The sequence below is a fragment of the Zophobas morio genome, unplaced genomic scaffold, assembly GCF_036711695.1.
Source record: "Zophobas morio isolate AGI-343-1 ecotype UQ-CSIRO unplaced genomic scaffold, CSIRO_AGI_Zmor_V1 ptg000005l, whole genome shotgun sequence".
In the NCBI taxonomy this organism is placed as follows: domain Eukaryota; kingdom Metazoa; phylum Arthropoda; class Insecta; order Coleoptera; family Tenebrionidae; genus Zophobas; species Zophobas morio.
In genome coordinates, this window is record NW_026972110.1 from 15599147 (window position 1) to 15625447 (window position 26301).

Here is a 26301-nt window from a genome sequence, read left to right on the forward strand (position 1 = left end):
ATTCAAGTGTAAAGTGTGGTAGGCGTCTGCGGTAATCGTATTGGTGTTCTGTTGATTATTTGATTAAACTCGTTAAACTTGTTAATTTGGTCATTACTTTATTTTTGCATAAAGTTTTAAATTACCGGAGAGCTCATCTACATGCTTTCAACGGCTCGGGAGCGATTAGAGTATCAACAACCTTTAATAAATTTCAATGTTAAATAGAGTGGCTAATTTGTTGCTCATTACCACCTACTGTATTTAAGTAATTTCGTTAGAAATAATTGACGAGAGAATGGACCTTCAACCACATCATGTGAGAGTGGTCACTCTTTGTTTTGGTGTAAAATTAGCTCTTTGTTGTTTCACTGACGTGCTTCAGATTATTGATGAAAATGGAAATTGAAGTTTCTACAATAGTCATCAAGAATGACAAGCAGATATAAACACATCCGATTTTGTATTCATATTGAACAATTTTTTTAATCTTAAAACCAGTTACAGACGTGGATTTTGATACTAATTATGACATCACGAAATATTATCTCGGGACTACAATAAATAGTTTCGATTGTTTGTTGATGGAAACTTTTAGTACTTTTTCTATGGGAATAAGTCTTTGAAGAGTCGTTTGTTTAAGCTAAATTTAAAAAGCCGGAAAGCAACTTTGGCAAGTGACAAATGAAATATTATTTTGCAAGAGTGTTACGACCTCGAAAATATGGCAAGCAAAAAAATTTAACGGTGTTTATGCTAAAGCGGCTATAACTATTAACCAAACATTCCCAGGATCGATCAGTTTTACTAGGCCCAGGTCCCAGCGTCTTGAGCTGTATTGTTTATCTAGACCCTATGTAAACTGACGACGTGGATCGATTTACCACAACACGATTCCTGTCAAAAAGCTTGAAAAGCTACAAAAATTGTGCAAAACAAGATTTTTTCATCCAGATGAAAATCTTCTTAAAAAAAGAAAATTCGATAGTCCCTCTGGTTTACAAGCAGAAATGATTTAGACATTTTGTAGAAATGACAAGATTTTTTGTTTTTAAAATTGTTTCTTAATTTATCTCATGTGTCACACATGCATTATGTACAACGGAGTCCTTGTAAAAATTTGAATATAGCAGTATGCATACAAACGGTTTCTTTACAACTGTAAAACTCATATAGCAGTAACGCATTTAGCGCCAGGACAATAAACCAGACATAAATGGTAGCAAATTCTTTACTACTTCTATAACAGAATGTTATTGCAGAGTTTTAACAGTACTAACAATATTAGTCCAGGTGGTAATTTATCTACTGCGTTGTTAATTTGATTTTTTTTTTTGAAAAATTGTGAGATAAAAGAGTATTTATAAATTTTATTTAGGATTAAAGAATGCTAAAATGCTTTCAAATAGAATTCAAGTGGTCACCACTGTTCACGGTGTACCATCTAATTAAAAAAGAATTTACAAACATATGGGGTACCTCAAGACTCCATTCTGGCGCCTTTACTTTTTTTAATCTACGTCAATGATATACCGCATTTTTTTCTAATTTTTTCTGAAGTAGAGTATGTAGATGATACCTTTATTGGTAAAAGTGAATCAGTTATTCAGTTAATTCCACTTCGCTGCTGAATTTTCACTCTCAAGCAGCAACAAAAATAAATCAGTTAACATGTTTTTTTTTTTTCCGAAAGAGAAATAATTCATTTTTAAATACTGAAAATATCACCAAGTTCCTCTGAATTATGTTAGAAAACTACTATAGCATAAACATATAACGACATATAAAATTTTGAAAAACCCATTTGATGTTTAAAATGAGTATTTGCTGTAGTATAGTCATTGTTTCTCAATAAACAAACAATGTTTTGAGCTGTCATATGATCGAAAAACAGTCTTTTAGTAAGCCATTGAATTAATTTTTAAAATAGTCATGTTGGCATTGTAATTATTTAACACTTTATTTCGCAGTTATTTGCCCAAAAATGTCAAATTGAACAAAGAACTCTTTGTTATTGTCAACATCATTATTTCAAAAATAAGTTTCATAGCCTTTTAGACAACCTTTTTTCCGATCATGTGGCACAAGGTCCGTTGACCTTTCATTTGAAATAATATAAAATTTCTCGTTGCAGAAACGCCACAGAGTATTTCCGTCTTGCATTTTTCAAAAAAATGCTTAATGGTTTATTTTCCACTCAACTTCAAAAGAAAATAACAATTAATTTCTAATTAAAGCAGTTTTAATTAAAAATAGCTACTACATTTTCAACGAATTCACGACAAAAGTAATTTTTTCAACGTTCACACTTTTGTGGTGGAAAATATTTTCTTATCGTCTAATATCATCTTTTGCCTTCGATAATCTATTTTAACACTAAATATACTTTTGTCATACAAAAGATTGTAATTATATTGGTGCTTCAAACATCTTTTTTGTCGTTAGTTTACTCTTTTTTGTCGAGCCAATAAATCTAACCCTTATTGATTTTCTACTTATCAGCAACAAATACACCATAAATGCTTAAAAATGTTAGGTTATTAAATTTATGACAGGCGACGCCTGTTATCAATCATCAAGACGTGTCCTCAAAATTCACGAAATTTGAAAGCCAACGTGATGTATGATCGTTTATAATCGTGTATATATCGTATATAAGAATTTATTTACAAAAATAAAAATGCCAGAAATCGCAAAATAAAGTATTTCGAGTGTACAAGAAATGCAGAGATATTTTAAGGAAAACAGTCTTAATGAAAGCAAGTATTTTTGCTTACCTAAGACAGAAACAAAAAAAAAATAGTAGGCAGTTAAACCATCAGTGCTACAAATTATAAAAGATGTCCGGAGTCACCTTTTCTTGTTGCTTTATTAGAGCGAAACTTAAATTTATCTAATATGTAATGCTGTTGCAAAATGTTACTATATAACTTGGATTTTTTTGAGAAAATCTGGATGGCTATTGTAAAAACTCAAGGCGGATTCGTAAACCACAAGTACAGTAACCTATAGATATTAAAAATGGGTCCGTCAGAAATAAACAATACACAACGTATAAATAAAAGAGATTTTCAAAGAAAAGGAAAGTTATTACAAATTATAACAATATTAGTTGTCAGTGACAATAATACTCCTATAATTCTAAAGAAAATAAAAATAAATCGAAAGAGAGTTACATATTATTGAAAAAATAAATAGCTGAGCTTCGTCTATCTCAACTTTATCGTACTGTCTACCTTTACACTGGAATTAAAAAACCACTTAATCCGGATAAAAATATTACAAAGCCAATGCCCAAATAATCGTTCTTATCTATTTATTTGTTCAATCTAGAGGATAAGTACCCATTGCTGCACCACGAAAATTTCGTCTGTTTAGAGATCGTTACATCAAAACGGTAAACTGTGGTTGATGAATTTACAGTCGCAATTGCAATAAAATTTTAAGACTCGGTAGAAGTAAAACTTCGTACTTCGTATTTAGCTTTGTAAATAAAATCACGTTTGTTGAATCCTGCTACAAAACTTTCAAAGAAGATTGAGAAGCTTTACAACACTGGATTTTTGTTATTAGCAGAACTACTTCAAAGTGGAAGTAATGGAATTCCGGAGTAAACACTCGTTTGATCACGGTATTATTCCAGTTAAATAATATCACAAAGCAAATTAAAAACAAAAAAATATATTTTGATGTTTTCTGATTTAGTCTGCACCCTTGTTTTGCTGTCAACTTCTTTTTGTTTTATTATTGTGTTTTTAATATTACATTCGTGGAAAACACGACTTCCTACTCACCAAATTAACAAGATTATTATTATTTATGTTTATATCCATCGCGATTATAGTGTCGTGTCAACGTGTAATTAGCTACGATTATAAACCAATTTTATGGAATAGAGTGAAGTAACTACTTACTAAACCTAAACCTATTAACGTTTTACATGTCTAATTAAATGGAAATCGAGCGTTATTACCTGTATTATTTCAACACCTCCGTACAGCGCGTCCAATCAATAAATGTGTTAAATTACACTCGCTACCGCCGAATCTTGTCTCCTCATCTGGTTCCGTTTTAAAAATAAACACAACATCCACTCGAAAAAGTACTTCTACAAGCACGCATCCCAATTACTCGCTACTCCCTACAAATAAATAAACGACAACTTTGTTCGGCCGCTCTCATCAAAAGCTCTCCTTTGTCAGGCGTACTGGAGGCCAAGGTCAAGCATTGTCGGCGATAGTTACAAGTAAAAGCTCCTAGAATTCAAATCGTTCAGTTTCAGACAAACCTAAAATCGGGACGTTTCGAGTTGATTTAATCGGGAGTGAAAATGAATTTCCAAAGCGCTGTTTCGAAGGAGAGGAAGTTATTCGTGTCGGAAACGTAGGAATTTATAAAAAATGTGTCGAACGGTTCGATGGGACTAAATTACCATGTTTCGGCGGTTTTCATCACTCGAGAGTAATTCAAGCGCCTCGAAAATTTCGCCGGCACCGTCGCCGCCCCTCACGCCGCCTGTTACCTCCGGAATTTGGAATTGGTATTCCAGATTTACCACTAATGCCAAAAAGAAACCGCCGTTGTTGTCGCCGAAGGCGTTCGTCAAAAGGGCTTTGGTAAAGGTTTTGCGCTATTATTGGTGTCTGAAGTAATTGAATTGAGTTGTTTAAAATTGAAAGCTTAATTAATTTATTACATTAATAACATTGTAACTTGTTGCTTTGTTTCAGTTACCAGTTGTCGATCCGTTCCTAGAAAAAGTCAATATTTCGGATTTAGGTAAGTTGTTTGTTTTTTAAGTTTTAATGAACTTTGTGAGCACTGGTGCATGAGGTTTTGAGTTAGATTTTAACAATAAAAGTAACTTCGAGCTAAAATAATTGCAACACCCGTTTATTAAATTTGTTCTCGTCTATTAGCAAACATCTATTAATAGCTAGGAAGTTGTGTGAATGTGTTTATGTTGCTCCGATGCAGTAATTAATGAATAACAATTTTGTTATGCTTTGCATTAGGTGACGGAACAAACTCCGAGATAATTAGTTTATCAGCGGAAGTTTAGTAATTACATATTCGCGAAAATTTTAAAACACATTTTGTGAGTTTTATATAATAATAATCAACATTCCTTAAAAAGTATTTAGGCGAGAAAAAATTCAAAAATATTTTCAGAATGTGCAGACAAGTTTTTGGAGTGTATTCAAATACCTCTGCTCTAAATACCTCTTGACTGTGTTGTGGATATAGGTTGTTTTTAATGTTTTGACGAATATGAAATGTGCCATCAGCACTTGTTGTCTTTAATGTCGTGGTGAATTTGAAATTTTCTTGAAAGAGTTTTTAAGTATGCAAATGGAATTTCGATTTATGTAGATTGGATACGAAGTTTGTATGGTTTAGTCAAAGTTATAGGATGTAATATTCGTTCAGAAACTTATGTGGGACATGAAAAAAAGTTTTATTGAGAAATATGTAATTAACTACCCTGTTTGTGTCATATATTAAAAAAAAAGTCTCAACTGAAACGTACTTTCTTTTTTTATCACTAAAAATAACCATCGAAGTTACAAAAAGTCCTCTTTATTGTGATATTTGGAACATTTACTTCGAAAAAAAAATTTCCGTTTTATACGTTTTTATATAAAATATACCTAAAACTGTCGGATTACTGACCGTATTGGTGTCAATGTTTTGCAATTTATTATACACTAAAAAAACTAGTTACGGAACAGAGATAAATCAAATTCTGAAAGCGTTACTGTAGAAAAAATATAAACATAATTATAAAGTCATTTAGTACATTTATTGCAACAGTTTATGAGGTACATTGATTATAAGCTTCTCTAAAATTTCCTGTTTTTAAATTTTTATGACTTCGATTTTTATAATGTTTAAGAATAAAATATATAATATGTATAATGTTATGGCAGGATATTTTTAACAAATTACATAAATTAGCAAGCTATTTGTGTATTATTTCACACGAATTAGGAATATGTATTTTGGTAAATAGTTTAGAAAATTTGATTTTGTTTAAGCGTCATACCCACAACAATTTGATGACGTCATCTCAAATATATGTGGTTTATGAATCTGTCTGAGTTGTTCCCCTAAGCATCCAGAGTTTCAGAAAAAAAAAATCAAATTCTATAACAATCTTATATAATATATACTAATATAAGCGGACTGCATACCAACGCCTAGTGGTACAGTGGTTAGAGCCATGTGCTAGTAACTCGAAAGTCGCGGCTTACACTGTGTCAAGTGTAAGCCGCGACTTACACCTATTATATATTTTTTAACTTATAAGCAACAGCGGGATTTGCAGGATTGTACTACAGGGGCGAGGGAAGTTCTGTGTAAATAACCTTAGAACATTTTTTTTTTAAGTTAGAAAGGGCAAATAATAAGTTCTGTTTTTGATGCCATCCTTCGATATTGTTATTACTGCTAACTTTAACTTTAATCTATAGCAGCAACAAACTAAGTAATAGTGGTAGTATACCGGCTGTTCCAATTTACTTGCTCCATTTGATATCTTAATTACTTGAGAAGGCTGAAGTTTAAAATTTTGAACATTAATTATTATGTTGTTTTTATTTGTTTCTTTTTTTTAATAAAACATTTTATAACTGGTTTAAAATTTGTATCTTTCTTTTCGAATAACAAATATTACGTTGTAGTTGATGAACTATTACACCCGGTATATGTCTGAAAATCCAAATGAAAATAATATTTTGCAAAAAAATTCATTAAGCTAATGGAAAAACGTAAATTTGAGTATGAGCAATGAAGGTCCTTTTTAAAAAAGTTCGAGTTTATAACTACTTGCTTCCAATTTTCCTCGTGAAATATAAAAATCGGCAACATTTATATCTACGAGCATTTCTTAATCTAATTTCTCTTCTGGATTTCTTTTTTGTGTCTATTAATTTTCCACTCCAAATATACAGGGTTAGTTAAATCTCAGATCAATCAGTTATTTTTGCCATTTTTAATATGAGTGTTTTTATTCACTTATGTCGCAGTATTAAGAATTTATATAACCAGTTATTAGAGTTGGTCTTGGAAATATTTGTCATTGTCTTCGATGAAACTGCAAACGTCATGCATAACTTCATTTGTAATTCAAAAATTTGATTTTTTGACGTTTACAGTTTAATCAAAGACATGAGAAATATTTCCATGGCCAACTCTAATCTGAAAACTTTTTGATCACCCGTTACAATACACCTTATGAAATGATCTCAATTGAATGTTGTTAAAAGGGGCACTTATATATGATATCACCATGTATTATCTAAAATTGTACGGTTCTTTGAGGACTATACTCTATAATTATTTTTAACTATACAAAGTGTTCTTTCTAAGGAGTAACACAACTGTCTTTTTTTTTAATGAAACATTACGTACAACTACAGTTTATTTTTGAAATACGTGCCAGGTTATTCCAATTGGAGGGGTTCACAAAAATCTGCATCTTATTCACTTTTTTTGTTCTTTCCTTTTTGTTAGGTATTTTCTATATTTAAAGTTGATGGTTACTGTGATTTTTTAATTTGTTAAGTATGTAGTAGTTGAGTAAGATACAGTAATAAAGTACAGGGTGGTCGATTTGTAAAAGATCTATATTTGAAAATAGCAAGAGTTTTAGATTTAGTTATGAACACTCTGTTTATTAAAATTTGATTTAATTGATACCAGAACCAAGCGCGTACCTTTATTTATCCTTCCACAAAATGTTGTTCTTGCAATTTGTGTCTTATGTAAATAATTTCGGAGGCTTCCACGGTCGGAATCAATACATGATCGTTTTACCGGGTTGGAACCGTGTAACATACTAAGTTACCGTGCTCTTTTCCCACTATATATAACCCTGCTCCTGAAGATGCTTACGAAAGTGTGCGAAACGTTGAGCCCAAAAACTCAATTTACACGGTTTCAACCCGGAAGACGATCATGTATTGTGTCTTATGTCTTCCTACATTAACCCTATTGCAATTTTTTGTGGACCCTTCCATTGCCAAAAAATTTTAAGAAAATTGGAATAAAATGGCAACGTCCCCATCGGAATTTCAAAAATCAACAATAGTTATAAAGCCTAGGATGAGGCTAATGAGAATATGTACAAATACATAGGGTGTTTCATTAAAAAAAAAAACTAAGTTGTGTGTTACACCTTAAAAACAGAACACTCTACATATGCGAAACTAGTTTTAGCCCTAATATAGTCTGTACAACCATACAACCTTGGTCTTTGACTTTTTGTTGTATATCTGATATAATTAATAATGAGATATCGAGCATCGTGTACTTGGTGACTCACTCTGTATATTTATATCTTTTTACTTCTCGAGCGTAATCTACTCTCGACGTTTCATAGTCCCCTAGAGTACGGTAGTGTGCGGTACCGGGTGGGTTTTTTTTTTGATGCTACGAAATACATAGTTGTTAATTTTCAAACCCGGAAATTTATGTAAAGTAACCTCACTTGACATACAACTTGTAAAACTTTTATGATTTAAGCCAAACCACCCGTATAAGTCAAACTGGCTATTGTAAGCTGTATGGACCCGAACCGCAAGGATTATTACTGTCCATTGTTGGCATAATGGAGCTGTGAACTGAGTTAAGTAATACAATAGCCAGTTTGACTTATAAGGGTGCTTTGGCTTAAGCCGCTTAAGTCATAAAAGTTTTACAAGGTGTATGTCAAATGAGGTTATTTTATATTGTACCCTACAACGATCGGCTTATACGTAACCCGTCATGTTTCTTTTAGAATTTTGTTCACAACAGCAAAAATAAATCGATTTCGTTTTATATAAGGGAAAAAAGCTCTTAAACTCCAGTTCCATATGAGTCAGTAACACACCCCCGTCTACCCCTCGACCGAAAATCATACAATTTCAACAATAATTGAACACCAAACAGTTTTTTTTTTGCAAACACACATGTTCCATTGAATTTCAATGTATTCCCAAGGTTACATTTTAAAGTTTAATTTGTTTGTTGCCTATCATTGAATATTCACTTCGGATGATTGACTGACAAACATAAAAGCTGGACTTAGTACCGACGGTAAGTGCGAGTGACGTTTCTATTAAACCAACACTTGCAAACCCACAAAATTGATTATTCCTGCTTGTTTGTCCGTATTTAATTACTCCCCCACAATGCTATTAAGTCAACTTTCAAAACTGGGTCAAAATCTGTGTCGTTTGCAACGCACAAAACCGTAAAAATGGTCACGGGATCGATACCGCGAAGCACAGTTAATGTCACAGGAAACACCTTTTTAGTTACAATGTATTAATATATTTTTTATGGAGAAATTTAGGCAGCTGGCCAGAGCCGCAAAGAAGTCGATCATCTCGTTACGTTTCATATACAGCTGCACTTCGCTCGTTTTCCTGCAATATATCGGTTAATGCAGGATGATTATATTTAGTAGACGAGGTCTATTTATAGATCGGTGGTTATTCCAGGTGCAGGTTAACCTATTTATGCATGGCGAGGTTCGAGGGCAATTTCATATTTGCCACGAGTTTTTTTTTTTTTTTTTTTCATTTGGCAAACACTTGCACTTTCAGTTGTTAGAAAAATTGGACTTGGCACGGGGTGAATAATTTATGGGAAACTGAGATATAAAGTGATTGTGGAATTTATTTTCGTCTGACATGACAATTAATAGGTTGCTGGTTTTCTTTTTATCGCAGCAAAATATTTTTAAAATGAGGCTCTTTTAAGCCAGTTTAATGAGTTTGGAACGTGTTCTAAGGGAATAGATATAATGCATACCAATGAGGCGAATGAATGAAATTATAATTTCGGGCGAGATTCACCTCTGATCTTGGAAATTTTACAAAATTTGTATTTGAAAGTGTGTTGCTTTGAAGCCATGTCAATTTTTTTTATTATGAAAATACAACCAACATTGACCAATACGACTCAAACTAGATAGAACAGATTTTTATTTAGTGATACGCAAGATAACGTTACGTTTTTGCAAGTTACGCACTTTAAGAAAATAATTGGACTTCAAATTCTTGCTTTTAGCGCAATTTTTCTCTTGTGCTGTCATGTCTAAATTTCCATTCTAAAAATAGGTCAGTTTGCGACACGCAGTGCACTTTTATTAAGGTTTGCGACAGAATTTTTCATATACCTTTGAATGGAACTGGAACTGAGCTTCGGAATATTAAAAAACTTAGTGAACCGGAAAACAGGAAGACATGCATTCCTTTTTAATCAGAGTTTGTTGAAACGGGAAACAAATGGGTACTTGGTCGAACCCAACATTCCGCAATTTATCAAAGCGAAATGTAAGATGCCAGGAACCGACAGAGCTCTTGAAACTAATTTAATAATTAATAAACACATTGGACTTCCGGAGGGACGTCAGGTTTATCAAATTGTCATCAATAATGTACGCTTCACGGACGAATACAAAGACCTTTATTAATTTTGTATGACTTAAAAGTCGATAATGAACTTGATAATGAACCCGAAAATAGATGTGTAAATCCAACCCGCGAATCAAAGGACCATAAAGAATTCGATTATAATAACTATAATTTAATTGTGTTAGTTCACCTTTGACATTATATCAACGAGATCAAATACACTGACCCTCTAAAGTGCACATGTTCACTGTAACTAGTTTCAACAGTGCAGATGCAACACTAAAACACACAATGGCACATGTGTTGGTGGAGCTTTGTTTGTACAGAAACGTCCACCTGTTTAATTAGAAACTAAAGGAAATGTCAGAAACCAGAAATTGTGTGTATTGATTATGCTATTAAAAGTTTGTTTTTCGTAAACTTTAAGGAATCGTTGTGTGTGGCTGTTAAGTATAGAGGGCGCCCAAAACCAAAATTTTGCTCCGCGCTTTTGCGACACTATACACCGAAGATATTAATTCAAGGCATTTTGCTTGTTAATTAGCGTAAAACCATGTCACCAAGGACCGAATAACAACATTTTCCGCTAATGATATCGACTACTGGCGACGCTAGTTCAGTATTTTGGCAGCTGGTCCATCGCCAATAATAGCTTGACGTTTTCCACAGTCAGTGTTGTACGGGGCTCCTTACGCGAATGTTAGTAAATTCTGCTTCGGTGTATTAAATTTAATAAAGTAAAAAAGTGTTTTATCACCCTTGAGAAAACTTCTTCGCCGAGCTCAATTTAAATAAAGCTGCTCTTTACAAACATTCACTTCCTCAGACCACGCGAAGTTTACACTTTTTTCTATTCTCCGTTTTGTTATTGTTTCCAACAACTGATTGTGTAATAAATCTGGAACACTAAATCTCGAGCAGCTCGTATTTTTTGTCGTTGTTTTTTATTTTGTTGTTATTGATATGATCGCAAACTGTAAACACTGAAGAACTTTCATCATGTCGAAACTCCGCTAATCATGTGACCTTTTGATCTATTGATAACTTCTTTTGAGTGTTGGACTTGCGATGTCGCTTTATTTCTTGTTAAATGAAAAAGAACATTTTGGCAGTTAGTTGAGTGGTTATCGGACTCTTAAATCCGTGTGTTCTGTTGGCAACCATGCGGTGATTTTTCTTAGTGATCATTTTCACCGGTCTTAACCTCCTGTGACAGATTGCTTCTTTGACAAGTTAGCGGTAGAAGGTGTTCTGTGCGATGTGGGTGGGTGACGTTGGGCATGTTACGCTTGCACATTTTCTCAAATCATGTTCGTCTGTATTTGCCCACCATCGAAGAGGAGGAGGACTTTTATAGCATCGATGAAATCAAAGAGTTCGAGAACGTCTCTCAGGCGTATAAAGAGTGGTTAGCAGATGTCCTCGAACAAGGTATAAAAAAAAATGTACCACCAGTTGGAGCTTATTTTAAGCTTGCTTGATTGATGTTTCGTGTGGGATTAATTCGATCATTGACGGTTTTAAACTGTTTTGATTTTTCCTTTTCCACGAACGTTTGATTGAAAGATTCCGTTCGAATGTGTATTTACAGTGCGGTGCGTGTTATTTTGGAAATAATATGTGTTTTGCTTGTTTCAGAAGAGGATGAATCTCAAATATTCGTCAAATTCTTCAAGTTCCACAAGTGCTATGATCTCATTCCGACTTCTGCCAAGTTGGTCGTCTTCGACACGCAGCTGCTGGTCAAGAAGGCCTTTTTCGCCTTGGTCTACAATGGTAAGATTGTGGTTATGTGCGTACTTAACTCATTATAACCGATTAACTTTAAACGTTAACAACTATAAATAACTCCTTTTCCGTTTGTTTACTTCCCGAGCCGCAAACACCTTGAATTTTTGCCAATTAAACGCAGAAAAAAATGCAGGCCGTGTCATGGATTTTCCGAAAGTCGAGTCAGAAGGAGATTCTACACAGTCGCAATTCAGTGTTTACAAATTTTTATCACTTACTTAAAATTAACCAGGGAAGGATTAAATCAATTTATCTTGTAAATAGACAGCGCGTGTAGGAAGCTGGAAGCAAAATTTGCGTGTGAACTAAGGAATCGCGTAAGCACTCGTGACGTCTTTGTTTTAAAAATTCATTTTCAAAATCTATTTTTTCTTTTTTTAAAAGCGATATGATGAGTTTGGCAAAAAATTTTCGTCAACACGAAATTAAGAACAAACTGACAATAATTATAATTATGTCAAGAAAGTTATGAAGATTTCAAATACAAAATGTGTACAAAAATATAAGCAAGGTACCATGAAACTGATATACAAAAATTTCTTCTTTTTTTTAACGAAATTAGTTTGATCTGTATCGGTTCTTGTCTTGTTGGGTTTTTGCTTCATCTCCAAGCTACGTTGCAGTATACACCTGGTGTTAATTTACGATTAGATTTTGGCAACTGGTTGGCAAGGTCTTTCAATTATTGTCATTAAAATAGCTTATAAGTGTTTATATTTAATTTAGAAGTGCAGCAGGTACGACAGACTGTGGCTGAGCCAAATGAATCACCTTTTTTTATTCTTTTTAATTACAAAATGATGACGTGCCGCCTTCCACTATAATAAATTTCAAATGTTCTTGTTTGGATTGAGTTTTGCAATAATTTTCTCAAACAAGTTTTTATTCTTTTATATTTAAATGTAGGATGCTTTCAAGCTATTTTCACTTTCTCGGCGGTCTAAACATCATTTTGACGAATGTTTAGTGTTACGTTTCACCACCACACGAAAATGTCGGTGTCCTGTTTCTGTCTGTCGTCTGGCTGCCTCTAAGTCTCTCTGCGTTGCCAATTTTATTAGACATTATGCAATACTTTGAAATTTCAGCTACACTTTTGTTCACCCATCCTTTCCAAAAAACACCATCGCAGAATTTTGTTACCGGAAATCTCCCTTTAAAATTTTAAGGTGAAACACTGCTTTACTGTTTGGGACCTATATTTTTAGGCTTACACAAAATGAAATTATTTCCAATTTTGTTAAAACACATTGCGGAACATCCGCTAAAATTTGTTTATTCATCTCCGCCCTGAAAGTTGATGCCGGCATCTCATAAATTATTAAATAGATGGATATTAAAAAATATGTCCTGACGATCAATGTTGTTTTGTGCTTTGATATTACATGTTTATCTTTCAATTTGTTTTGAGTGGCTTAAAAAATACCAACTGAGCAATAAAAAAAAACACCATCAAAACCAGCAATGGATTTTTAAAGATTTGTTTTTGATAGAATTTCCGTCATAGCTGTCTTTGATCGTGTTTTTTTATTGCACTCGCGGTAGATTTATTTTATTAATTCAGCTATAAATTGAGACAGCTAATTTTCCTACAATTATAGAAAAATAGTACAATTAAATGGTAAACAGTTTCTCTGAACTAGCAACACTCAGAAGAATTAGTACTAATGATTCATAATCTATAGAACTCTCATTATCTCTCCAATTTTTTTTTTTTTTCTAAAGTGAATGTTTTGGAACGTTTACTCAGGAATTTACTTTTAATATTGTTAAACGATTAAAAGAGATACGTACCTTACTTGTGTAATCACCAATCAGAAAGGCTGTATAGTGTTGATTGCGAAATTTATAATTAATCTGTCAACGGTGGCTTGCAATGAAATTAATCTCGCATCGTCGTTTTTGGCAGACGATCTAGTTTTATTTGTGAAGTCTGTTGTCATCTTTTGAAAGACTTTTCTTTTTTTCTTGTGCTACAAAAAGACAAAGTAATAATTTCACGTTGTTAACATTCACTCAATTAAAAAAAGTTCTTTCCCAAACACGTTTCTCTAGAATGAGGATATGTAAATTAAAATTAGTTCTTTAATTTGTTATTAATAGTAAACCATTAACTACTCTACAAAAGACAAAAAAAGAGCACATATACGTCCCGCCCACCCGCCCTATCTCAATTGTTATGGTTCGTCGTGGGCTGGGGGGCAGAGCTTAATTGCAAAATCCTCTTCTCTCTACAAGAAATTACCACGTGAAACATGTTTTTAAGAAGCATGGAGTTGTTCACAGAAAACTATACACATAGTTAATCCCCCCAATTGATTATTTTGAGCATGTTTTAAGTTTCTTGTTGTGAGAACAAGACTACGTACAAAATAAACTGAACATTCACTACAATAAAATGTTTGCAACCAAATAAAACGCTAATTTTCTTTTGATTTTTTACTGTCTGTTGTCTCTATTTAGCGTTGTTTTCATTAAATAATGTCTGAAACTATTACACGGACTGTTAAGTTTTATTTGTATTTTAGGAATATTATGTAGATGGTAAAACTCTAACCAAAATTTGGCCTAGTAAATGCGATTTAAAATTTATAAAATAACATACCCCTAAACTTGTGGTTTATAAATCTGCCGCGACCTTTTTAACTTAAGGGATTATCATAAAAAAATAAAATTCGCAAAACCAGTTTTTCGAAGAAGCTGTATTTGTTGTACTATACTTCAAGGGCGAGGCAAGTTCTGTCTATTGCCCAGACGAATGTTTTATATTAAGAACAGATACAACTAAACGTTATTTAAAAATATCCGAGCAGAATAGTGTAAACATATTACACCATTATTATTATTTAGTAATGAAAATAAATTCTCTTTATTTTTCAAAAACTGAATAAACATAATTAAGATTAATAAATTTTTACTTTTTATAGAGATTTAATTCCAAATAATTAAAAAACTAAAAAAATCCATCGAACGATTTGCCATTTTTATGTTTTTTCGATGTTTCATAATCTATAGAATATCTCTCGTTTCGCCTGTCTGCGTGTCGTCTGTCCGCATCTGTGTCGACTTTCATTAATCAGATAGTCTTTTAAACTACTGGACCGATTGTTGTCAAATTTTGTATAAATGTTAGGAATATCGTTTAGATGGTAAAACGCTAACCAAAATTTGTCTGATTATCCCTACCAATCATAATATGACGTCGTCTCCAACTTTTACAATAGTAAATGTAATTTAGATTTTATAAAATAACATGCTTCTCCACTTGTAGCTTATGAATCCGTGTTAGTTTTTTATCCTAGACATCCATTTTTGTAACAAAAATCAAAATTTTATAACAACATTTTACAATAAAATTTAACTTTGCAATTGCAAAACCGAGTGCTGAAACGTTTTAAGGTTATCGGAAACATAGTAAATCATTAATCAGAATTTGTCCATTTACGACCCCCCTAAAAACTGATGACGTCATCTCAAAATAAAATAAAATCATTTCATTCATATTTTTTAGAATTGCTTATACAGGGTGACTTAAAATAATTAATGAATGAGTCAATTTATTTTATTGATTAAATCAGAAACTTCCAAACTGAATGCTTTGAAATCTTACAGACCGTGCAAAGTTATCGTAAGCATAGTAAATCTGTAATCAAAATAAATCTGTTTATCCCCTCTAAAAAAATAATAATTAAAGAGTCAATTTATTTCATTGATTAAATCAGGGACGGCTCACTCCATTTTCCTAAAAATTTGGAAATACAATAGTCGTATTATTACTAATCGTTGACATCAACCATTTTAAATACATTGTTTTAATAAAAATCAATAAATTCTTAAGTTTCAAGGTCATTAATTTTACACAAATATTTTGAAAGATCTAAATCTAAAACAGAGAAAGCCTTCCATTAAAAAAAACATCAACGGACCGGTAAATTGCTGTAGTTAAAAACTGGAACGTAACTTGGAGCAGTGCTATGTATTTTTAATTATTATCTGAACTGTATGAATTATTCCAAGAAAGATTTGAAAAACGACGTTAATTTAGAATTGTTACTTTGTTAGAACAATTGTATATGCGTCATTAATTTTCTTAATACGCTTGGGAATAATCCAAACATGTGTATTTGGTCAGTTGTGAGTTTCTATAATTACGAGCCAGCACAAAAGACAAAACTAGAACAAAAATGCATCTAAAATAAAATATCAACATTTTTTAAAGGTTATCATAAAATGTTGGTGAAATTTTTCATTACGTTTCTTTAAAATTCAGTTATGGAAATTTTAGAACGCGTTTTTCACCACTGTTTTCAGTTAAAAAAAAAAACTAATAATCACCAAAACATTGCCAGTGGTGAAAACCGCGTTACGAAATTTCCTTAAATAATTGATATATTGATTTTTAGGGATAAGTGATGAACAATTTCACTAAAATTTTAAAAAGGACGTCATAATAACTTGTTTAAAAAAAGTGTCCTTGCGCAGTTACTGGCCTTAACCAAGTCACACTATGTTTATAAACCATGGATGAAGCCACCAAACTAGTTATTTTTTATGTGATAAATTAATATTGGCTGTTTTCCGTGTTAAAATTTTGAATTATTAATAACATAAACGTTATAGGAATCAAAATCACAAAACAAAAATCTTTGAGACGTTGAAATATGTATACAGCCGGATCTATTTTGGAACATCGCCGTTGCTGCGGGCTTTCAGCTTATTTTCGAACGATTTTTATAATTGAGTGCCTTGTAAACCAGATTCATCAGGAATGTTTTTTCAGTCAGAATTTCTTTAATTAAGTGAAAATATTTGTATACAGGGTGTCCCAGAATTCGCGCCATTCCCGTGAATGACATGTTCCCTGTCCCGAACTGTGCCGTAATTCGCAAAAAGAATTGTCCAGGCTTTGACCGTGTGAGAACTGGAAGGCGATTAAGTTGACCAATAGAGAGGCTGCTTTTATATCCGAACGTTTCTATGTTCAAAGTTACCTATGCCAAGAACAAAAAATCGGGTAATACTAAAGTTGAATGAATTTTTTCCGAATCCCCCTCCGTCAACAAAAGGAAACAGAAGTGTGGTTATAAATTTAATCATTTTGACAATTGTTTGTCATAAACTGTCACGAAGTTTATCACTGACCTGAAGAGACGCTTCTGCGCCAAAGATGACTGATTAATGTACACAGAGACGTCAAGGTTTACTTTAAGGCAAGTAGCATGGGACAGAAGTTATTTCTGCTGCCATTCTAGTTAAATTGTGTTTAACTGGGCTGTACATGTCATAAGAGAAGCTGTTTCATTTCATCGTAGGCAAATAATACATTTATTACTATTCTACATAGAGTAGCTACCGAAGAGCAGGTATTAGAAGTGATTTTCTTAGAGCCCCGTGAATAATGTGTTGTTCTTTTTAACGAAAATTAGTACATTTTCAGAATGCATCATATGCCTGATATTAAGTTTATCGTTATTTCTAAAAAAGAGTACCACATGTCCATTCAAAGAACGTTATTAAGTGTATTTAAACATAAATATCGCTTTTGATTAATCAGTGATTATGATTTTCAATAAACAGTATCAATTTTTACTGAACAGCTTTGTTGCTGATACCTAATCTAAGCAACGAAAAAATAGACGAGACTCCACTTCTCTGGTGTATTAAGATCATAGGTATCTGCTGTGGTGTCAATCATGTGGGGGAGATACTGAAAACTGAGACTTATTCAAGAATAATATTGATGTTGCACATGATGATTTAAGACAGTTTCTTTAAAGTTGTGAGTACATACTTTCTAGAGATTGAAAAGATACGAATAAAAATTATAACAATAGTTGCAATTTTTTTTAAGAACAATACAAACAATTTATGGAGAATGTACACGCTATGCAGCCACTGCTGTGCGCGAATATACAGGTCTTTTCCCCAATCATCGGCTCCTTGACCAGCATGTGTTTCGTCGTTTGTTGCATCCAGCAAAAGAAGATGGATCTTTTCAGCCTATGCGGAAAGCCGTGCTGGGGCTCCACGGATTATACGCATAGACGGTGAAGAACAAGTGGCACAAATGATTGGATGCTCAAGATCGATCATGCATCGTATCCTTACAGAGAAAAATCTGCATCCTTACTATTGACGAAAGTGCAGCATCTGCGACGAGCCGACTACGCGACGAGTGCATGTTGCTCAATGGTTACTGCGACAAAATGAACTAAATCCTGATTTTTCACGGCACATTCTTTTCGCCGACGAATGTTGATTTTCCCGAAAAGGAATATTTAATGCGCACAATTCACTTCTGGGCAAACGAAAATCCACATTTCGCTAACGTGAGAGCATATCAAGAGCAATACTATTAATCTATGGGCTGGAATCGTTGTACTGTAACGTTATTAAACAATGTGCTCAAAATGACCACCATTAACTTCAATGCAAGTTCTAGCTCGTTGAATTATGTTGTGTTGTGTATTATGTAACATCTCAGGAGTAACTGTAGCGTAGGCTTCGTGCAGTCTCTCTTCCAGTTCTTCTAACATATCTAGGGGTTCTCTATATACTTAATTTTTAATTTGATTCCAAAAAAAAGTCCAAAGCAGAAAGGTCTAGAGATCTAGGAGGCCAGATATTAGTACTGCCACGCCCAATCCACCTATGACGATACTCTTTTCAATGTTCGTCGTACAAGTATCGAATTATGTGGAGGAGCGCCGTCGTGCTGATACCACATATTCCGCCGTACATTCAAAGGAACGTCTTCCAACAATGCCGGAAGCTCTAGTCGTAGAAAATTAGCATATGCATCCCCATTAAGGCGATCAGGTAATCTGATAATTTTATCAGATGCATTAAAATTTTTACCACAGTAGTACCAATGATTCCAGCCCATAGATTAATAGTAAATCGCTCCTGATATGCTCTCACCCTAGTGAGATGTGGATTTTCGTGTGCTCAGAAATGCCAATTGTGTGCATTAAACATTCCTTCTCGGGAAAATGAACATTCGTCGGTGAAAAGAATGCGCCGTGTAAAATCAGGATTTAGTTCATTTTGTCGCAGTAACCATTGAGCAAAATGTACTCGTCGCGGGTAGTCGGTTGGTCGCAGATGCTGCACTCTCGTGTAATGGTAAGGATGCAGTCTTCTCTCTTGAAGGATACGATGAGTGGTCGATCTTGAACATCCACTAATTTCCGCTACGTAGAGGACACTTCTCCTAGGATCCGCTTCCATGTTTCCTAACACTTGCTCTTCAGCACCTACACGTACATTCCGTGGAGCCCCAGCACGGCCTTTCCGACTAGGTTGAAAAGATCTTCTCTTGCTCGATGTAACAATCGGTGAAACACATGTTGGTCTGGGTGCCGACGATTATTCACGGGGCTCTAAGAAAATGACTTCTAATACCTGCTCTTCGGTAGCTACTCTATGTAGAATAGTAATAAATGTATTATTTGCCTACGATGAAATGAAACAGCTTCTCTTATGACATGTACAGCCCAGTTAAACACAATTTAACTAGAATGGCAGCAGAAATAACTTCTGTCCCATGCTACTTGCCTTAAAGTAAACCTTGACGTCTCTGTGTACATTAATCAGTCATCTTTGGCGCAGAAGCGTCTCTTCAGGTCAGTGATAAACTTCGTGACAGTTTATGACAAACAATTGTCAAAATGATTAAATTTATAACCACACTTCTGTTTCCTTTTGTTGACGGAGGGGGATTCGGAAAAAATTCATTCAACTTTAGTATTACCCGATTTTTTGTTCTTGGCATAGGTAACTTTGAACATAGAAACGTTCGGATATAAAAGCAGCCTCTCTATTGGTCAACTTAATCGCCTTCCAGTTCTCACACGGTTAAAGCCTGGACAATTCTTTTTGCGAATTACGGCACAGTTCGGGACAGGGAACATGTCATTCACGGGAATGGCGCGAATTCTGGGACACCCTGTATACATCTGAAAACAACAACAAAAAAAAACGAGTCGTGTTGATTCTGCGGGTTTCACAATCACAAACACGTATTTTCGTTACAGGAGTTCGAGCAGCACCGTTGTGGGACAGCAGCAGGCAAGAATTCGTCGGCATGCTGACCATAACCGACTTCATTAAAATCCTGCGGATGTACTACAAATCTCCAACAGTTGCCATGGACGAACTCGAGGAACATAAGCTGGATACTTGGCGACATGTCCTAAAAGACCAGCGTCCTTTGATCTACATCAATCCGGACGCCTCCCTGTATGACGCCATCAGGACCTTAATCCACAACAGGATTCACAGGTTACCCGTAATCGATCCGGAAACGGGAAACGTCCTCTACATTCTCACCCACAAGAGAATACTGCGATTTTTGTTCTTATACGTAAGAAATTTAATTGGTCCGCTACAGCCCGGGCTCATGTCTACTTGCGTGTTTCAGATTAACGAACTTCCTAAACCTAGTTACATGAACAAAACATTACGAGAAGTTAGGATCGGTAGTTACGAGAATATTGAAACTGCGGCCGAGGACACGTCTATAATTTTAGCGTTGAAGAAGTTCGTCGAGAGGCGGGTTTCAGCTTTGCCCATTGTAGATAACGAAGGTCGGCTCGTTGATATTTACGCTAAATTTGACGTTATTGTACGTATTTGATTGGAAATGATCGATCAAACGGTTATTTGCGAGCTTGTTTGTTGCAGAATTTAGCTGCTGAAAAGACTTATAATGATCTAGACGTGTCGCTGAAGAAAGCTAATGAACACAGGAACGAGTGGTTCGAGGGTGTACACAAGTGCAAGCTCGATGAAACGCTGTTTACAATTATGGACAAGATCGTGAAAGCTGAGGTAAGGAAAAACTACTATTTACTAACGATGCACAAATTTTAACGAGTTCGTATAAAAACAGGAAGATTTTATCGGGTTTTTGAAGATGATTTTTACCTAATATAAATAACAATTGGGTCATTAGTTTTCCACATCGCAATAGACTGGAAAGCGTGTTCAATATATCTTAATATAATTGCATCATCTGAAAGAATTCGTAAAATTTGGACGAGACTCAAAGAGAACGTTTAGTTAAATTGGAGAAGAAGTGCAGTGTTTTATAGGCGCCGAAATCTGCCAATTTTTAGTTTTCATTTTTAGAATCTTTGTTATTTTTGTAACAATAAAGGTCTTATTTGGTGCCAAAGTTCTATCACATCGGGCATCTAAACACACTTAAAAAATGTCCCGTCCTGTTCAATTAAAAACAGTAAAAAAGTACTTGTCAACTTTCTCATTTTTTACGAATATTTTTTCGTCTTTTCACATTAAAAAAAAAAACACTTTGTCGAGCGTAAGGTGCAAGAATATCGTAAAATCCATTATTGAGTTGCTAATTTCATGTTATTTCGCCGTTTCATGGCTTTTAGACGGGTTGTTGTCAAATACGGATTTGTTCAATGGATATCGTGTAGACGGTAAAGCTCTCAATGGATAAGTTGACGTTTGTTTCAGCACTATAACACTACTTAATAATCAACTAATTAAGTAAACAGATATCCAATATTCAATTCCAAAGATACTATTCCACATACAATGATAACTCTAAAGGTTTGCACAAATAAGAAGAAAATAAATGAAGTCATAAGAGCGATCATTGTTAAATATATTTTTTTAATTAGATGCAAATTATGACTTGTTTTTTTAAGTGTTTTTTATTACATCATCGAGTTTTCTCGCAGAATATCGTCTTCAAGCGCTGTGTTTTTAAAGTGGTTGAACAGATGGCGCCACTCTTGATTTCAGATACACCTACGCATTTTAATGATCGTTGTATTTTATGAACAAAAAACAAAAAGTGAGACTCTCAAACACGACCAAATTCGCCGAAATTTGTTGCAATCCTAAAATCTGAACATAGCTCATTTCATGCGTAATGATCAAGCAGCGTAGAGATTGGCCAAAACAATTTGTTGGTTTGCCCATGACTGAGGGCTGCGTTTAGTTGATTTCAGTTCCATCATTGCCCTCTGACCAAATTCCAGATCATTGAACTGAGTAAAATCGATTCTAGATTAATGCGTTCGACGAAGACCGAGGTGATGACTAGGGCCTCTGCATGTTGTAGTAAAATTGACCAATAAAAAAAAGTAGCAGCAAAATTAGCTTTAAGCTGTTGACGTTGTTGTTCACCAAAGTTTATTCAGAATTTTTATATGAGCTTTAGCTCTAATTCTATGTTCACACTGCACACATAAGCTAGAAAAGAAAATTTAAAAAAAAACGAGGTCAGTCATATTTTGTTTTTGAATCATTTTTCCTGTGACAACATTAAATTACTTTTTGTGTATGTTTTTTTACTCATTTAATATTAATACGGTATAATTTTCCATATCATGAAATGAATAATCGTTCTAAAACAAAATAACATTCATGGATAAACAAGTGACGACGCCGGTAACTTTCCATCGTATATTTTTGCCTTTGATAAAATCTGTTGGTAAATAGTGCTACTACAGTGGGCGAAATATTAAGCAACTTGTACCGACACCGATGTTAATATTATAAACATAACTTCAAAGCGTCAAGAGCTTGCTTGTATTTGCAGCAATCACTCCTCATTAGAGTGCATTAAAAGCTCCCGTTTATTTTTAGACCATCACATTTTAATTTCGATCATTAGTGACAGGAGTAATGGCAATATTATCGCACAAGTTGCGAAAACACATTCATGAATTAAATAGAAGGTTTTTGAATGGAAATTTTGCATTATCGGGCCATCACAAAGTGCTATTACGCACAGAAGGAAAGTTTCAGGATCTACAAAACAAAGATGTGTAAAAACGTGTAACTTTTGTTAATTAAGTCGTTTTACTGTCTTACTGTTTGCTGTAAAGTAAGTCTTCTTATTTTGAGTTTTCTAATTAATATTAATGAGTTTGTGTTCTCATACATTGCTTTTTGACTGACTAAATATCAACAAAAGGGAGCGTTTCTACGGTAACGATTGCCGGAGGCGTTTAATGTTTTATGGTCTTAGGCGATCTTAATAAACTTATCTTTCTTGGTTCATTATCATTTTATAGGAGCAGAGTTTACGTTCTTTGTTATGTAAAGGAAACAAATAGATGCAGATGCTTCAGGATAAACTTATGAAAGAGAAGAGATCGCATTTCAGACGCTTTGGTTTGAATCAAGTTGTAACATCCGGTCAAAGAGGACGGTTTTTTTCTCGATATTGATATATTGATGTCACTTAAAGGTGACATCAATATATTTGACAAGGCTTTTTGAAAAGACTTTGTCCAATTTTATGGCTCTTATACTTTTATACTTATGGAACTACTGAAACGTAACATCAAATGAAATTTAAGCTTACTTCCATAAACTCCATATGGTGCCATTTTGAAACAGGCACACAGGGTCTGATTGTGTTTAAATGCGTTTTGTCGACAGTTACTATTATTACTCGTACTGCCAGTGTTAATAATAACAAAGTGCTACAACTGTTAAATTAGGACTCAGTGATAGATAGGAACGTTTAATATTTATATATATTTAAGACAGTGGAAAATAACATTTACGCACTTCATAATAAAACATTTTCACACAAGTCAAATTGTAGAATATTCCACTATTAATTTTAACTCTTCAGTTCGCTAACAATAACTAAAATAAGCGATTTGTTTAGATTAGTAATTTCGAGCACGTCTTTGTTTTTGCTGGAATAGTACTTTTGGAAAATCACATTTAATTTTTGTGCTTTATTAAAAATAATAATAATAAGACTAACAAAAATGCCCACAAAAGTACACAACTTACAAAACTGACAAAAAAAAACAAAAATTTTCAAAACTAGTATGTGCTTTTTATCATAGTATCGCTTTTAATCGCTATAATAATAATTTTTTTAATTTTATGTCAATTAAATTCCGATAAAGTTTCTGAGGAAACTCGGTTTTAGTTTTAACTGCAGTGAAAATCCATCACTTGTAAGATAACTTACGGAATTTTTATGATTTTATAGCCGTACTATAACATAGAAGCGATGTTTAGTCCTAAACAAATTGCTTTATTACTCCTATGGATTTATTTTGTAAAAACTATTTGTTGCCTCTGTTGTGGATTGTATTACATGGATAATCTTTGAAACCAGCGAACCGAGTACGTTGCAATTTAAAGCGTATTTTGAGATTATAGTGAAGAGTTAAAGATGAAGGTGAGATGAGATGACATCACCTCAAAATGTTAACAAACAAATCTTCTCGAAATGTAAAGCGTGACATGCTTGTTCGTGGTTTTGTTCTTCTGTTTTTATTTTACGTGTAAATTGTCGTAAAAAATTAGTGTGGGTATTCAAACTTTACAATTTATTTATTTTAAGTTATACGTACACCGTAACGATTAAATCAAAATAGAAACTAAATGTTTTTTTCTAGAGAAAGATCACTAAAAATTAAAAATTGCATACTTATTTATTAGTCTCAGAAATAATTTACATAGTGAAGAAACTAAAAGTAACTGAGTTCCATGTTTTTGAAGACAGTCTTGCTTCCTTATGCATGATTATAGCAAACTTATTATGATATGACAGAGAGAAATCAAATGTATGTTGTTCTAGACTGGAGTATATTTGTCTTCACTCACTAACGTTTCAGTTTTCATTTAAATATATATTAACGCCTACTTATTGTCGTTGCTAATGAATTACATCTCAAATAAACGTCTACTATATTGTGTATAATAAGCTAAATGTTTAATCCTCGTCTGTTTATTAATAATTTGAATAATATTTCAAAGCTTTCCATTCTTTTTTACGCCGGATTTAACACAAAGAATTAATTAAAGTACAAAAATACACATTTTCATTAATTAATTTCTGAGTTAATTTTAGATGTGTCTTGGCTTGATTTTGAAAATTATCCTCATTCCATTCAATGTGATAGTTACGTGATTTACGTTAAAATAGTTACAATTCATTATTACCTATTATTCTGTGATAACCCAAACATCCCGCGATAAATTCAAGAAATCAAAATGTGGCCTTGGCTGTATGCTGTTTTTTAAAATCTGGCGGGATGCCTTCAGATGCAAATAGTGGACCCCAAGGTTGGAAAAATACCGCTAAATAAAACACAAAATTTATTGAACTTTGGATGTAATTTAAATGAAATCAAATTAAACGTTCTGAATCAATGCAAATATTTCAAAATCACAAATTTAATAAAAACAAAGCAATAAAGTAACCGGATGCAAATACACAAGTTGTTACAGACATGTGGCGGTAAATTTAAAATTATGGCAGTCAACAAGAGCACAAAATTTTAGTAAAAAAAAAACAATGCAGTGGTAGCGGCACCAGAGCGCTATAAGAATGTGGCGATCGAACTATGTTAACTTCATTCTAGAGCACAACAAAAATACCGCACAACAATTCTCTATTACGGACAAGCCGTACGAACAGGCCGTTACGTCATCTCGACCGCCCCTGAATTCTATTCTAACCTGCACCTTTTGTGTGTGATGGCGCGATAAATCCCACTAGCTCGACTAGGAACCGCGCATTCAGCTTCCACCACGTGTTTCTGTGTTATTTAACCTCAATACCATTATGTTCAATTCTTAAATACAACTCTAATATTAAACTACAATTGAACAAGCGTGAAAGTTTCAATAAGAGCAATAAACAACATTTATATTCACCATACAATCTTGTGAAATTTTAAAGAATAATTAATTATTATTTGATATTAAGATTGGACATCAGATAATTTATATGATGGAAACATTCATCAACAAAATATTTACATAAAAAAAAAACTAGCAAAGATTTATAAAAACAGGATCTGGTGTGAAATAAACTTGTGAAGATAAAATATTACGTGAAGTTAGAAACTGCAGTGCATGAAAGTTTACGGTCAATTTAAATTGTACAACAAAGAAAAATTACTGAAGTTAAAAATTGTGAGATAGAGAAAAATTGTAGGAGGTGAAAAATTGCAAAGCTAATAAAATTACATGAGATCAATATTTGCTACACTTTATTAACGATTCAAACAAAGAGTTTACATTATGTTGACGTCTTGATCCATGTGATCGGTTACTTAAAACAATTAACTTTGAGAGTTTATCGTAGACTGGTTACCCCAACAAA

General features: G+C 33.5%; 1 protein-coding gene across 4 annotated transcripts in view; it reads left to right on the plus strand.

The window, feature by feature from the left end:
* The window catches only part of LOC135122843 (5'-AMP-activated protein kinase subunit gamma-2-like), a 120944-nt gene that overhangs the window by 91071 nt on the left and 3572 nt on the right, over positions 1–26301 (plus strand). For 3 of the 4 annotated variants that reach the window (XM_064047294.1, XM_064047293.1, XM_064047295.1), the window contains exons 7-11: positions 4710–4758; positions 12024–12161; positions 20213–20541; positions 20599–20802; positions 20862–21008. In XM_064047294.1, the coding sequence (XP_063903364.1) occupies positions 4710–4758; positions 12024–12161; positions 20213–20541; positions 20599–20802; positions 20862–21008 (867 nt within the window). The remainder of the gene's footprint in view (positions 1–4709; positions 4759–12023; positions 12162–20212; positions 20542–20598; positions 20803–20861; positions 21009–26301) is intronic. The other variant, XM_064047296.1, reaches the window with a different exon arrangement.